Source organism: Xiphias gladius, chromosome 16, assembly GCF_016859285.1.
Source record: "Xiphias gladius isolate SHS-SW01 ecotype Sanya breed wild chromosome 16, ASM1685928v1, whole genome shotgun sequence".
Lineage (NCBI taxonomy): Eukaryota > Metazoa > Chordata > Actinopteri > Istiophoriformes > Xiphiidae > Xiphias > Xiphias gladius.
The window spans coordinates 21,262,801-21,279,522 of record NC_053415.1 but is presented as its reverse complement, the minus strand read 5'-3'; the positions used below and the strand labels follow the sequence as shown (position 1 = coordinate 21,279,522).

Genomic DNA, 16,722 nt, shown 5'->3' with positions numbered 1-16,722 from the left:
CTGACAGAAAAAATACCGTGATTAATTTATACATAAAAAACGACTCGTGTTCCAGGCGCTTGCTTAAATCTGAAACAGAGCCTTTGCTGAGAGAAGCGTCAGATAATAAGATTGTGAAACCTCAAGCTTAACAAGTTTAAGCATCAAACTACCTACCCACCTACAGCATCTTCACCACATTAACACTGGAGCTTCACAGATTCTTCCTCAGCGAATAGAAATGATCATCCTCCCTCACATGTCCTGATGAAATAATACTTGACTTCCTCGTCAGCAGCTTATCACTGCTGTGAGCAGGCAGGGAGGAAACAGGCCTGGGTGTGGTTCCTATCCATCTGCCTGACTGCCTGTCTGTCTCTTCTGATTCTGTCCACTCTTCTGTGTCTCTACCTCTTTCTTTCTCATTTGTGCTCTCTCATTCTCATTGATTTTCTTCTCTTCTTAAGTGCAACCTCTTTTACTTTTCTCAACTTATCAATTATTGAAAGGCCATTACATCACTGCAATTCAATTTCTAGTCAGCTGGCTGACCTACTGAATATTTACGATTTATTCATGATAATTTGTTGGAGATACAAAACGGGTTATTATCACAGATATCACAGTGATTTTAATGCATTGTATGTGTTTTTATTTGAGGATTTATTAACTTACATGCATTAACCTTACGCAAGTAAGACCATGCAATCATCTACAGCATAGCACCAAGTCATTTTGTGTTTGTACTAACATTACAATGAAGCTGCAGAGCCACTCAAATGATTTTTTTAACAATGTTCAAAGAATCAATTTCTATTAAAAGTCCCTTTTTACTTTCATCTAAAATGTACTTGCCATCTTATTAGATGATAAACCAAAAAAAATGCGAAAATAAAAACGGCACCACTCGATTAAATATTGTTAGCAACACCATTTGTTTGTGTGTGTGTGTGTGTGTGTGTGTGTGAGAGTGTGTGTCAGGACAATATAGGAGCCAAAAACTCACCAATAAACTGGAGTACAAAATTGTAAAATTTTCCTATCTATTCTATTCTGTTTCCCATTCATTTTGCAGAATTACAAAGCATTAGTTACAAAAATACAAGTGTAGGAGCTTTGCTGAGACATCCACTATAGCGCTGATCACTAGCACTGACCATTTTTTATTTAACAGCCTGTATGATCACATACCAACGTATTTACTCTGACATCATCTGCCTGCAGATACAGCTCTGACCTAAATGAGCATGGTCATCAAAGTTAGTTACTTATCGATATTCCCAGTGAACTCCTGTCGACTCACACAAGCTGTCAAGCCAATACTGCCAACATTAGCCGGGAAAGCACAGATTAGAGTACTTTTGATCAGTGATGAAGTAAACTCAAGAACAAGGCATGAACCCATTCTCTTTGAAATGATGACTTTTGAAAACATGACTAAAATATGACCTGGAGTCTGTGGTCATCTCAAGGAAAACAGCCAAATAACTGGACAGGACAAAATTGATTTTGTCCAATAAATACTTATCCCAAGTTTCACTCTCCCTATTGCCCAAATGTGTACATTGCACTGGTTACATTTAATTTTGCCTGACAATCAGACTGAATTGCCATTTCATTTCACTTCATTATTTGAATAAACTATGCCTTTTTTTCTCCGTGATTTATTCATAATTTGAATAAATCACTGAGAAAATCTGAGAGTGGGCAACAATTCAGAAGTCTGTAACAAGGCTACATCTACTACGATTTACTCTACTCTACAAACTGTATTTTTATGAAGTTACTGTACCTCATTTGGTTTTTTATGCAAGAGCTATAAGATACTTTCTATCACACTAAAATAATGATTTTTCTGTTTAAAAGTGGAAAATGTACTGTACATATCTGATCAACTTTTAATTTTTAATGCTGTACATATTCAGGTTGAAGCTGTGGGTTTTGAATTTTATTCACCATTTACAATTGTAGTAATTCTGACTTTTAACTGGTAAACGCTCGTATCACTGAGATTGAAAACAGAAAACACGAGTGCAGTGTGGAAGGTGAGGTCCGCGTATGGCTGGCATGAAAACATTTTTCTAGAACAATAAATATCTAAAATAAATTCACATGGGTGCACTTTCACTTAAGTCTGTCCATTCTGGAAAGGCTAACTCAAAGCACACACACAATTTAAGCAAAAACATTAACTACATTCTTATGTGTATTTTCTCCTAAACTCTGCACCTTATGTCCTGTAGTTTATTGCTTAACTAAACTTCATGTATTATTAATTCTTACTCTCAGGCTGCTGAATCTCACACAGTAGCCATCCAACATTCACACACACACACACACACACATTTTAGTTCACATAAACTCCCCCATATTATATCATTTTTATTACTACTTCATACATATGTATAATGTTGTTTATATAATTAGGTATACCATAATATAGAAGACTGTACTAAAGTTAATGGCACTTTATATGTTTTGACTCTTATCCATCATGCAGTACCATCAGGAAGGCGTCTGATTAGTTCCAAATTAATTCTGCATCATGACAACAAGCTCAAACATAAACCCAGAGTCAAAAAGGGCTATCTTCAGCGACAAGAAGAACACGGAGTCCTGCAGCAGATGGTCTGGCCCCAACAGAGGCCCGATCTCAACATCATGGAGTCAAGTCTGGGATTATATGAAGAGGCAGAGGACACGGAGACAGCCTATATCCGCAGAGGACCTGTGGCAAGTTCTCCAAGAGGCTTGGAACAACCTACCTGCCGAGTACCTTAAAAACTGCGTGCAAGTGTACTGAGAAGAATAGGTGCTTAAAAGGCAAAGAGTGGTAACACCAAATCTTAATTTGATTTAGGATTTTCGATAAAAAAATCCCGTTTTAGTGCCTGAAACTTGCACAGTATTGCATAGGAACCTTAAACACTTTCTACTGCTACCCCACATATGTAGGTTTCTATGTAAACGCTACATTGTTTTATGTTTTTTTTATTACGCTGTGTGCACGTTGTCTGACATTAAACTGATCTTTTACTTTACTCTGTTTTAAAACACCGAAACAGTGCAGATGTTTTGTATGTTTTCACAGCTGGAGTGACAATCTTGAACTTCAACGCAACACAAAATGTAGTAAGAACTTTTTAAATAAAATGTGGAGAGTTTGAATGCATCACTGGTCCCGAGCTCCAATGCTGACTACCTTATCTTGTATTTAATTCCTTAAAAAAAAACTCACACAATGATATCACTTAAGTTTAATGAGGTTAGCAACAATTATGAATTAAAAAAACAGTATATGTTCCAGTATCTATAAAAACACAGTCAGCATCTCAGCAGCAAACACTGGCAGAGGTGAAGCCACGGTCAGCCTGCTGGTTAGCCACATTAACCGGCTGTGTATGCTACCTCGCTGATACACCCTGTTTAAGACGACACACAGACTGTGTATATATTTATAAAATCGCTGAACTGTTCCGACAGCTAGCCGAACAAGGCCTGTTTTTATCCCAGCTAATGTAAAGTGAGCCGGGGGCTAGTCAGCTAGCAGCTACCGCTAGCCTCTCTCCATCCTTGAGCAATGTCATTTTAACACAAGACAAAAATGTTCGCTCACTCAAATTAAAACCACGAATCCGTGGAGCTGAACTGTCTCTGTCTTGCGGCGAAACTGCGGCCATGCACAAGCTGCAAAACATAAATCGAGACTCACCTTACTGTGTTTACCACTATGTCATTTGACAGTCCGTCAGCGATAGAATCCTCCGAATGAAACTGAGGCTTCGTGATAAAGGTTCCGGAAAGCGTTTGTACATTATATGCAATGCAGCTTATCTATAACATACGCCAGCGGTGGAAAGGCTTAAATCTTCTGCTTTAGTAAAAAAAAAAAAAAAAAAAAAAAAAAGCAATACCACAGTGTAGAAATAGCCTGTTAAGAGTACAAGCCGTGCAATCAAAATTTTACCTGAGTAAAAGTACAAAAGTATCTGTATCAAAATATATCATATTGATTTATTATATTTTGTATTAATAATTTGAATCTGCAAACAACTAAAGTTATCAAGTAATTGTTTTGGAGTAAAAAGTATAGTATATGTGTCTTAATTTTAGTGGAGTGCAAGTATAATGAATTAGAAAAACTCAATTGAAGTACAAGTACTTCAAAATTATACTTAAGTACAGTACTTAGTTACTTTCCAACATTGACATACACCAATTATGAATCAGGTCTTTATAGAAGCCCTTCTGAGCCAAAGCTACAGAAATAAAGAATAGTCTATAAAAAAATATTATGCATATGATTAAATACAGAAAAGTATTGTTCCTTCACACCTTTATAAATACTCTCCCCTAAAAATACCTTCCCCAAAATATGGAAAGAGAGACAAATAAATGAATGAGTAAATACATTTCTAAGATATAATGAAAACATTCAAGTCATGACTATTAAATGGAATTTTCATCATTCTTGTTATCATAGTTTTGCTTCATTACTTTACAGAAATGTTTACTTTAAAAGGTAAATTTTTCATGACTTGTTGGAAGTACAAAATACCATTCCTGAGTTGTTTTGTTTTTAATTTCTATTATTTGTGTCATTGCTATCTGTAGTTGTAATGATGCAAAGGCTGCACAGGGATTTAAAAAAAAAAGTTTTACCAACTCCTATGAGCTTTTTACATTTCCCCAACACCCGTTCTCTGTCTCTCACTAACGTGTTGTGCATTAAACCGATGTCATTAATTTTTATCCCATTTCATTATCATCTAATGGGAAATAAATCCCTAAAGAACATGATCAGTAATATGGTTGATAGCAGGAGGTGGTGCCTTTATTTAGTCTCACAAAGAAAAGGTCGTGACTTAGGTCTGCACAGACAAATCTGACCAAGATGGGAAGAGGACTGGAGAGTGGAAGACAAAGCAGAGGTGGAGAATAGTTTCTCCCTAATGGGCTGCTTGAAGCTGCCCCGGGACCCATAGTGTCAGTCCAACAGAGAGAAACATTATTCAAGAGGGTCACAGTAATTCTCCTTTGACCTGTGTTCCAACAACAGCTGAATCGATGTATGGGGCCAATAAAGGACTTTTTATTAAAAACATATATCTATAAATCAATATTGTCCATCTCCGTTATCACAGACAATGATTAGATGTGTATTAGACGTTTTTGCAGGTTTGCAACAACTCTGGCTTTGAGAGCTTTGAGAAAAACTAAATAGGAGTATGTATATATGAAGGTTGTACTGGATATCGGCATGGTTATTTTTGCGATGCTGTCTGAACCCAGTTTCTATGTAGTTGTTGAATAGCGTGAAAGGGATAGTAGTTATCCACAGACTCTGTGTGAATTACAGCATGAGGGCTTGTATGAAGGCTTGGACAAGGCAGGATTGCTCATTGTGCAAAGAGGAAAAGTGCCTAGAGACCTTCAGGGAATCCACAGGCCCAGGGTATACAGGCGAAAATTACATTGTGGTAATTTGTTTAAATGCAAATTTGTTTGGTTAAATGCAAACACAGTAAAAAAAAATACCTGGTGGTTTAATCCAGCCCAGGGACCAGTTCTTCAAACATTCTTTAAGTAATCCAGGCCAACATGGGGCCCTGGTCCTACAAAATGAAAGGAAACAATGAGATGTACAGGACGGAATTAACTACGCCACACTTTTTATTAAACAATACTAATACTGGCCTTGCCTCAGATGGCGAATACATGATAAATGATAAATCCTGTGTCACAGGCATAACGAATTGTTCACAATAAAATTCTGAGGGAAATACAGAAAAAATAAAAACTCATTTTCTGGATGCTTTGTCAGGAAGAGAGTAAACTTGCTTAGACCAAATATCAGTCCAAATTACTTATTATCAATAGCTCCAACCAATCTAAGAAATATCTCTATCTGCTTTCAAAAGCTCATTTGATTTGAAACCCCAGTTACCTCCCAAACCCCAGTTACACCCCCTCAATCCTTTCTCTGGATGCTCTTTGTCTGAAATTTGTATAAAAAGTTCTCCGCAGTGAGGGCAAGGAGGGCCGTGTCGCCCTAATGAGCTCTACTATGTTACTCTCTGTGTAGCATTGTTGCAGTATAATGGTAGATTCCGGTTGTCTTCTGATGCTTCTCTTCTTCTTTTCTGAATTTTTTAAGTCTGGGAACATGTTTCAAGCAAATAACCACAATAGGAACATCTTATTCCAGTATTTTAAACGCATTCTATTGAACACAATTTCTTCATGGACAAATAATTTTCTGTTATTAGCGAGTACAGAAACATTTTTGTTCATTGTATTAGATTTTGGCAGTTTCACTTGTTATTTTTTATTTAGCTTTTGTAATTTGATTGGTCATAATTTTATATTTAAAAAAAAGGCATGAATGGAAGTCCAGATATCGGTCTTTATGACTAAGTCACTATCTTTGCAGCAGTGTGGCTGCATCTGAGCTTTAGAAATCCTTTTAGGCTAAGTGCCTGTGTCTGGATATAGGGACTGATGCAACAAATAAGCATCAGCTTTAGGAATAAGACCATCTCTGTCCATAAGGCTCCATCATTTTCCATCTAATAGCAATCTTGCAGGCACCTTCCCTTGACTCATGCACTCAGGTCTCTCTCTGTCCTGTTGGTCTTGCCTATTTCCTGCTTTATTTTGATCATACCATCTTCTAGTGATGACTAAATTATGATTAGATTTAAGGATGTGCAGTGCTTTCATCTGTCTAGTGCGTTGTTTAATACTGAACCCCCCCCCCCCGAAACCCTCTCGAACCGCCACCCCGACCCCACGAACACACACAACACAATAGCCATCTAGCTCGACTCACTCACCCGCTATTGAAGAACAGAGTGGCTGCTTGGTCCCCATGGAAACACCGCACGTGTGTGTGTGTGTTCAGTAAATGTTTCTCTCTCGCTGAGATTAACTTGGACATGCACACGCACATAAACACAGGCTAATTTTTTAATATGCAAATGTTCCGCTCTCCTCCAATGCAACCTGTGCACTGCTGAATTATAAATCTTTATATGACCTGAGAAGTTCGATAGGGGGAATAAGGGACACAAGTCCCCACAAGCCTGTGCAGTTTCAGGGTTTATTAAAATATCACTGCTTATCCACTCATCAGCTGTATAATCGGTTTCCACTTTCTCTCCACTTTTCTCTCAAATGTCTGTTAGTGGAAGCAAGTTTTGAGGCTCCCTTGCCACCTGAAGACCCAATTTCACAGACACAAACTTCATCTCTTGGACAACAAAAATATCACATTGAGAAAAGGTGTCGCAAGGAATAGCACCGCAAATGCATACAGAAAATCTTCAAGACAACATCTCCAGCTAGAATGACAATCAGTAGAGCGTAGACGTCCGCAAAGGCCAATGTCAAACAACATACACCAGATTTAAGAGAGAAAAATTCAAATTCATAGCAAATGATCCGGATCATTGGAATCACACCATCGAAATGTAAAGATATTATACATATCAGGAACTTATTTCCAAACAAGACTGATGAGTGGTAAACTCATGGTAAAACATTAGTTTTAGTGTCGCTCAGATATATTTCTGTCTTCTTGTGCTGAAATTACAGCCTTTCTGTATTAGATTTTTTCTGTATTTGCAACATGTCTCTTTGCCACGTTTGTTGTCATATTGTCTAATCCTTTTCTTGATCTGCATTTTTATTTGCACTTTTTCTAAATGCAGTGTATATTATCAAAGAGGTGAAGATATTTTTTCCATTTACTTGCGTTTTCTCTATTTGTTTTCCTAAAACAGCTGTAAGCGATATTTTTTATAATAACAACGTATGAAAAAACAATATGAAAGGAGTCCGTCGTAGTGATGAGCCTACAGAGAAATATCACCCAAATCTGCAGCTCCTATCTGCTTAACGGAGCTACATAGTGAGTTTCAGCTCATTGTTGTTTTCTGGCCTTCAAATTTATTGTTTTGGTTCACTCTCACGTCATTGTTTTTGGCGCCAAAGGCTGGTGTTTTCACCTGCTCAGCACCAAACGGCACTAGCTGGTGGACACAGTTGAGCATTCGACAGCTAAAGAGTCAGATATGTCCCTCAGGAGGTGGGTAGAGCACAAAAAAAGAGCAACAAGAGAATGAATATTGGACTTAGCTTCATCAGGTGGCCAGAAACAGGACTCCAAATGAGAGACAATGTTGCTCCATAACTGCTGGTTGAGTAAATCAGCTATTAATCAATCGATAACCTACTGGTACTTTCACACAGTTGTATGAAAGACACATCCAAACAGTAAAGTAAGCAGTAAAGTCCCAAATGGACACAACGGGTAAATACAGGGGCACAGGACCAAGTACAAGTGTATTTACAGTAGGCCCATGCTATAAACCTGAGAGTGGACAAAAAATGGACAAATCACTGCCATGACACAAAGACAACTTTCAGATTGATAGATTGTTATGTCTGGGGCAAAGTCAAGACTGAAAACTAACCTGGCTAGGACCAGGCTACTTCAGAGGAATAACTTAATGGTTACTCAGGTCGGAGTTATCTAAACCCGCTTTAAGAAACTGAGTGTTGTGCTAAAAAGCCTGATTCACTTTAGTACTTTAGTAAGACTGTCTTAATTGCTATTCTTGCTTCATGAAGCACACCTCTATACAGTGAGAGGATGATGAAGAAGATATTTAGCTGTTGTCCTGTTTGTTTTAATGTCTCAGTGAGGAGGTGAGCTTTCAAAAGGTGTTCTGAAAACACACCTGTGGGCAGAATGCTGTTATACAAATACAGCAATTTCAGATTTATCTGGATCAGTGCGGACACGTGTGTGTGTGTGTGTGTGTGTGTGTGTGTGTGCGTGTTCAGCCCTGGCACCACACGTCTCATTCACACCTAATGATCGCAGCCTCTCACTGGCAGTCATATCTCCTCCCAGACCAAATCCAATTACTGGGGACAATAGAAACCAACTCCAGGCTCAGGACTGCATCAGCTCCTCTGTGCTCCTGCTCCCTGCTCCGAGACTCCTGCTGGACCCCTAATCATGTCGAGGGTCCACAAGGGCTTCAAAGTACACCTGTACACACACAGAGAGATACGAGTACAAAGAGAAACACAAATATAAACACATGTCAAGCACAAATGCAAACAAATACAACTCACAAACACATGCAAGAGTCAACAAAAAGATACAAGCAAATATAAATAATAACATATAATGTACAACCAAGCACAGATGCAACAACAAGAAAACACAAATGAAGCATAATAAAGTTAAAAAAAAAAAAAAAAGCAAACAGAGATATTTAAAGTAATCAAGCAAATAGAAATACAGTCACAAACAAAACACCACAAGCACAAATGCAAACACAAATATACACAAACACATGTAAACATGACACTGAATACTGCTAACTTCCAGTGCAACACGCAAAATTCAATACTTATCAATGAATATTGTTCAGGAGAAGCCTTTCCTATTCTGTGCAACACACAGCGACTCATTTTATGGCCCTACATGTTGCACTTTTCAATGGCGCATTCTAGTGGCATAAAAACAAAATAGCAACCGTTTATTCGAGATGGACCGGAGTCCTGCTAACAGAACTTTTCTAAAAAATCACGGTGAGTTTCAGTTACAGAACTGACCTTGGAAACAGCAGCTGACAAAAAAAAAATCACAATTCACGGTCCGTCTGACTCGGAACACGACAACTCGGCACCGAGACTGGTTGGTCAAGAGAAAGTGGGGGGGTCGGAAGTTTCTGTGGATGTCTGGATCCTTTTATTTCCCTGCCTTGAAGCGTTGTCCCCAGCGCTACCGCATGTAAATCACAATGCAAGCTGCTGACAGCTGCCGTCCGTCGCGGTGGAGCCAACCACCTTTCGAGCCCACAGGAGGTGAGTATTCGGTACCCACGAGAAAGGTACTGAGTGGAACACGCTTTGAAGTAGAAGAATGGAGTAAAGAAATGTTTCCACTGTTTCATTCTTAGTTTTAATGAAAGAAAAAAAACAAGACTGGGGGATATTCTATATGCTCATCGCCACGTCTTATCATCACCGAATACCAGACAAAGCAACAACAAACTGATCCTACTAGCAAGTATTGTCTGGTATAGTCTGTCTTATTGCTCTGTGCCACAAAGCTCCATCCTTGTCTACAAAAATATTTAAAGAAGACATCAGTGAGCCACACGGTAGCACTGGGCGACTTGTTCCTTCATTACCATGAAAACACACTAGTTTATTATGACTCAGTCCCACATACACCGTCCTGCTGCAAGAAAATACTCACTAGAGCACCAAATGTGGATTAATCCGCTGCTGAAAATAGTCCCCAACAACTGCACCTTATCCTTCTGTTTGAGTAACATTTGCATTTTTTTTTTTTTTTTATAATAAGAAATCTTTTGAATACTGATTATGCCGTCCTAAGAAAAGTTTCCTCATGAAGACGGTACATCGAGTGACCAGAAAAAACAGAAACACCTGAACAATGTAATGCAATTTGTGGCGGTGTTATATTATATATTGAAAGTTATGTCAGATATTTTAATTTACATGTATGAGGGAGCAAAAATATTATGAAGAGCTTACAACCTCATGTAAGCCGATACCATAATACTACAAGCACATTTTGTAAACAGCTCTCCTCGGATACAATAAAGTATTCATTCATTACCTGGCTATTACATTGCATCACATGACATTGTACGGGGGTTTCTGTTTTTCTTGTCACTCTGTTTTGAAAGTCATGTCATTGTTAAGGTCAGAAACCTGGAAAATCTGCATCATGACACGTGATTTGTTTATGAAGGGTCAAGTCTTGACTTAAACTTAAAACCAGCTCTGGTTTAGGTCTGAAACTAAAAATATAAGCTCAGTTGCCAGTTTATCAGGCACAGATTAAACTAATGCAGTCTAATACAACAGCCCTGCAATGAGTCCTGCCTTTGTTTAAACTGTTTTAGAGAGGTGCCCCTTCAATTTTATCATCATTTGCAATGCAATTCAATGACGAGAAAATTAATTTTAAGCAAAAATGGCAAACATTTGCCGGTTCTAGCTTTTCGGATGTGAGGATTCTAGGCTTTTCTTTGTCGTACATGACATTGAATTGCATATCTTCAGGTTTTGCACTGTTGGTGAGACAAACTAAACATTTGAAAACATCACCCTGGGCTATGGGAAATTACAGCAGGCATTTTTACAATTTTCTGACATTTTATAGACGAAACAATTAATCGAGAAAATAACAGGCAAGTAAATTGGTGATAAAAATAATCATCAGTTGCAGCCCTAAGCAAATCCTCACATTAGAGAAGGTGGAACCAGATGGCTAAATACCTGCACTGTTCAATCAATTACTGAAATTGTCGTCAATGAATTTTCTGCTGGGTGACTAATCAGTTAATCGTTTCAGCCCTTGACTTCTCACTAACATGCTATACTTGCTATAGAGAGTGATTAATCCTTTCAAACCATCCTCTCTTAATGAAGTCTGATTTGTTCCAAACATGAGCACACAGTGGCAAAACTGACTGTGCTGCCAAGACCTCTGCCGAAAACCGTATCAGGAGGACTCATTGGCGGTACGGACTCTTTGGTCGTCCAGTGGTATGTGTCACAGGAAGTGCCAGGGTTTCACTTAAGTATATTTTTGGAGTTTATAAGATTTATATTTGGATTTTGGACACATAAAATGCTTGTCATGGTTTACTCTTATGTTTGGTTTTACTCGACAGAATAGAAAAACAAGTTTAAAAAACATGTGGGAGACTATAATTTAAAACAGTGAAGATCTTAAAACTGGATTTTGACCCAGGATCTCTCAACGAGACTGGGGTCATAAGACAGGGGAGGACACATTATAGTTGATATTTTACTTTAGTGGTGCTAATTTCTATCAAACATGTGAATAATCACATTATGTAGACCCAAATGATATGTAGTAAACCTGAAGCATTGGCCCCTGGGGGTCTGGGGTTCCTGGGCATCTTGGTAATCCAGCCTTGATGAACACAGAGAAACTTTCCCCGTTCAACAGGATGAATTCAAAAACAGCTTTCTGATGTCAAACTTTGAACATACATCATTCTGCACAGTGAAGCTTAAAACATCCAAGAGAAGTAGCAATGACTAAAAAACACATTTTTTAGTGGAGAGGGACTTTAATATAAAAATATTGATTAGAATAGCTTTACGATCACAAAAATGTCAACTCCAAATACCAAGCTATGTAGTATTTATAGTATTTACTCATTTATCTTAGAATAAGATATGTAAACCCTCATGTTTTTTTTTCCTGACAGGAAGCGGCTTCAGGACATCACTCTTATTTTGAAAGGTATAACCGGATGAGCTCTGGTTCCGTGGCAAGGGGAGACATCATGGCGAACGGCGGCGGAGTGACCGTGGATGGAGGAGACATTATGCGGTACGCTGAATACACTTCAAAAACAAAGGCTAGGAGCGACGCAGAGATAGACAGACGACTGGTGAGTATCCGTTTTCACAGTAAAAACCTTTGTGGAGTCTGTCAAACTAAATCAAGACGGGGTTTTTTTTTTTACCCGCTATAGTTTACGTTAGGTAACCTCAATGGCTGCTAACGTAACTGCCTGTCACTGCATCAGGTGCATTAACTGGTGAATTTGTCCGATATACGTTGGCTTTCTGTACATTTAAAAAAAAAAATGTTTTTAATGAAATCAGTAACGTTTAAATCACGGGAGTCAGGTAAAGTTAACTTGAAAACTCATTGTAACTAGCTAGTCACAACTGGGAAACCTAAAGACTGACCTTGGCCCGAGTTTTAGGTTTTAATCTATGCAACACGACAGTCTGACGAGAAAAGAAAAGAGCCCTTTAGAGCTGAAACATTAGACGATTAATTGATAAGTCGATCGACAGAAAATTCATCAGGAACCGTTGTGATAATCGATTCATCGTTTGAGTTTATAAACAGCAGAAATGCCAAAAATTATTTTTCTCCCGCTCCTCTGATGTAAAGATTTTCTGGTTTTCACCTTTTTATGTCATTGCAAACTGAATATCTTTGGGTTTTGGACTGCTGATAGGACATTTAAAGACTTAACCTGGGGGTACAGGAAACTGTGATTGTCATTATTGATTTTATTTTATTTTATTTCAATTTATTTTTTTGCCATTCTATAGACCAAACAACGAATCAATTAATCGAGACAATAATCGGCAGATTAATCGATAATGAAAATAATCCTTACTTGCAGCCCTAGAGCCCATGCAAAAGAATGAACTAACATGATTATTTATCATCTTTGGTGGGCAGTTCAACTTTTATTACAAGTAAAACTAAAATGTCAACCGCCTCTCATCGCATCATACTTGAACCTTTTCTGACAGTCATTTGTCACATGAAGTACTTTATATGCCTTTTGACATTTTTTAACACCAAAATCAAAAGATGTTATGCGGCAATGGAAGAATTACTTATTGCATTTGGATATAGTCATTAAAGTTCACTAAATTAAACTGGAGCAGTTATTCCCTTTTCCAAAATATCATTATATGACAATATCACACAAATCACTGGCAGGCACATATCAAACAGCCGGGTTTTTTAGTGGCTTGCTGCTCTCTCATCGTACAGGACACGCTAATGCTGCCGCACTAATCTTCAGCTAGCTGCGTTATATGACCCATCTAGCCCAGTGCGGTAACTGCTGGATGTTTTGTTTTGGGAACAGGGAGGGACTCTGATTGCAGTCGGCCTCGGTGTGGCTGCTGCGGGTTTTGCAGGTAAGAATCAGTCAAATTTGCCAAAATGATATGACCTGGATGTGCATGTGCAGAAATCTTTTCCGTCACTCGAATTGCTAAAATTGTTACCTTGCCTACCCCATCCTTATTATTATAAGACTGATAATAATAATAATAATAATAATAGTAATAATAATAATATGTTACATCTCTTTAGCAAGACAAATTTTCTTTACAGAATTCTGCTTTGCTTTTTGGTGTTCCCTCTTCATTTATAAATTTGTTTACTTTGGAAGTGTTTCATGTGTCTTGTGTTTGATTCACAGGCCGCTATGCATTCCACCTTAGGAAGCCTCTTGGACAAGTCTTCTCTGAAACTGTCAAGAAGATGCCCACATCAGTGAGTAATAATTAACCACCTCCTACATCTGTGTCTGGCGTGATGTTCATATTCATTCCGATTCTGCTAAATTTTACATCTCACTTTTCAGTTGTTTGATACATGGATTGTTGCAAATTTGCCTAAACTTATGATGCGTCACATCTTTCATACTTATTACTATGCACCTCGTTGTAAAGAGAATTCACACCTTCAGCTTCTGAAAATATGTAACCCTCTTCAGAACAGTAATAGGGTCAAAAAAAAAAAAAAATTGAGCCGGACCTGACCTCATCTTTTTTTTTGTGTGTGTGTTCTGAAGGTCTTAAGGTTCAAACTAAAGCCATTTGTCTAGTATGATTTCAGACAGCTGCTGTCTGCAACCCTCACTCTTAATCAGTGCTTTGGCTGCGTAAGCTGTTGTACTCAGGGTTTTTGGGTCTTTTTGTGTGAGTAGATGGTTCAAAGAAACACTTGAGATACCTTAGATTAATATCTGCGGAGAAAACCTTTACATTGTTTCACATTTTATGATTTTTAGGGTAAAAATGACAAATTAGCGAATGTAAGCTATCCCAAAGGTTTGCTATTTTCAGATTATTGATGATCAATGCTTTTAATGCTCTTCTGACACCTTAGGCTTTCTCAGCATATTACAAAGGAGGTTTTGAGCAGAAGATGTCAAAACGTGAGGCCAGCCTCATTCTTGGCATCAGGTAATAGAATGAGTTGTAGTATATATTTTTAATAAGGTTTTATGTTTTAACATAAGTAGCTCTCTTCTCTCTGTGTGTTATTATTGATTACATGGATGTATTATTTTTTTTATCATGTCCAGCCCAGCCAGCACTAAGGCCAAGGTACGTGAGGCCCATCGGAGTATCATGGTCCTGAACCATCCAGATAAAGGTAACCTTAAACTCTGAATCAGTCCATTGTTGCATTTATCCTCTGCTTAACCGCTAATGTCACCTTTAACCAAGGCCAGGTTTCCTGTTGCCTCAGTTTATTTTTTTCTGCCTCTGACCCTCAAATTTAAAATGTCTATAAGACTCCAATCACTGCTGGTCAATGGATTAATTAGTATTTTTGTTTCTGAATGATGTGTGAATCATGTTGTTTCTTTATTAATTATTCACTTGTGTTTGGCACATGTAGGCCTTAATTTAAAAAAATAAAGTAGGTTTTGCAATAAGAGATCACATAATGCAAAGTAACACCCATTATCCCCATTATCCCCATTATCCCCAATATACTATGCACATAAAACACATAATGTGCCAAAGTAAGGACTGTATCCCGTACAACACGTAGATTGGGTACACATTTTTAAAATGAGATCAAATCCATACAATGTAGAGTTAATACATATCAAGAAACAACTCAGTAAGCAGCCTAAACTTGGCACCAGATGGAGACATATCATCAAAGACAGGGGTAAAGGTTAATGACATTTTTTTATGAATTGTTTTTATAAGAAGGGTTTTATATCCAATTCCTTATATAAACGCTGATACCATTGGGCCACCCCCCTCTATTTCACACAGTAACCCTACCCTAACTCCATTCGTTGAAAAGATACACGTGGTGAAATGTGCCAAAAGTTGGGTGAGCATTCCTTTGGAAGCCCAGTATTAAAGTTAAATGATGATTGAAAGGCTTGTGCACGGTTGAGTGATAAAGGAGTGATCACCAATCAGGCTAAAAGTTGTTTGTGTGTGTTCGCGTGCAGGTGGGTCACCGTATCTCGCTGCTAAGATCAACGAGGCCAAAGACCTTTTGGACAAGGAGACCCGGCGATGACCTGCACTGTTAACAAACACTGTAAAGACTTCCATCACTCAGCTCTGTAGTACTGCTCCATCAACACCAACACCACACCTGGACTTCCACTCAGGCTCCTGGAAGAAGTCACAAGAAATATTATCATGACAGTGTCCTTCTTAAGCTGGTTACGTAACTTATCTTTAACTGTATTTGTCAACCTTGTGAATGTATAATAATGGATGTCGACCAAGAGTTAAGGATTTTGCCTTGAGGGCATGGGTAGGGAGTTTTGTGCGGTTGCCCTCTAGTGGTAACTGTTGTGCATCTCACACAAATATCTTAGAGAAAGAACTGTACTGCTGCTGGGTATAGCATTTTGGAATGAGTGTACATTTGTCAGCATGTAAGGTGTTGGATAAGGATGTAATCTATTTAATTAGAATAATAAATTCCAAGGTTTCCATGTTTAACAGTCAGTGAGGACGTGGTGAAAAGTTTTGTTTTTTTTCTAAACATAATTGTGTGTGTATTAAAATGAGTGACTGTTGCTAATTGTGTGGACAGGTCCACTGAATAAAGTATTTTAGTGCTGGAAAAAAAAAAAAAAAGTGTCTCCCACTATGTAGGGTTTTGATTTCCTCTCTTCATAACAAATGCCCCGTTTTTCAATTTTTTTCAACCTCAGTGTGACTTGGAAGTTGAGCTTTGAAAATCTCTTAATACAATCAGGGGCAATACCTGCAGCAGCTGACTGACCATGAGCAGGTCTTAGGATTCAGAGGTCCTGTGGACTGCGTCTAACTTCTGTCAGACTGAGGAGCTCGTTTTAGCACTGAAAGTCTGTGTGAATTACTCCGAGAAAGGAGTCT

The 16,722-nt window shown here is 38.2% G+C and overlaps 2 protein-coding genes across 4 annotated transcripts in view; one reads left to right on the top strand and one right to left on the bottom strand.

Moving 5' to 3' along the window:
- plekhm3 (pleckstrin homology domain containing, family M, member 3) overlaps positions 1-3,776 on the bottom strand; it is a 54,162-nt gene extending 50,386 nt beyond the window's left edge. For all 3 annotated transcript variants that reach the window (XM_040148226.1, XM_040148227.1, XM_040148228.1), the window contains exon 1: positions 3,692-3,776. The gene's annotated coding sequence lies outside the window, so the exon portion shown is untranslated. The remainder of the gene's footprint in view (positions 1-3,691) is intronic.
- An 8,538-nt stretch (positions 3,777-12,314) lies between these two features.
- Positions 12,315-16,474, top strand: dnajc15 (DnaJ (Hsp40) homolog, subfamily C, member 15). Its single transcript, XM_040147930.1, has 6 exons — positions 12,315-12,464; positions 13,695-13,746; positions 14,034-14,107; positions 14,726-14,802; positions 14,925-14,995; positions 15,819-16,474. The coding sequence occupies exons 1-6, from the start codon at positions 12,324-12,326 to the stop codon at positions 15,887-15,889; spliced, it is 486 nt and encodes a 161-aa protein (XP_040003864.1). The 5' UTR covers positions 12,315-12,323; the 3' UTR covers positions 15,890-16,474.
- Positions 16,475-16,722: the final 248 nt, after the last annotated feature.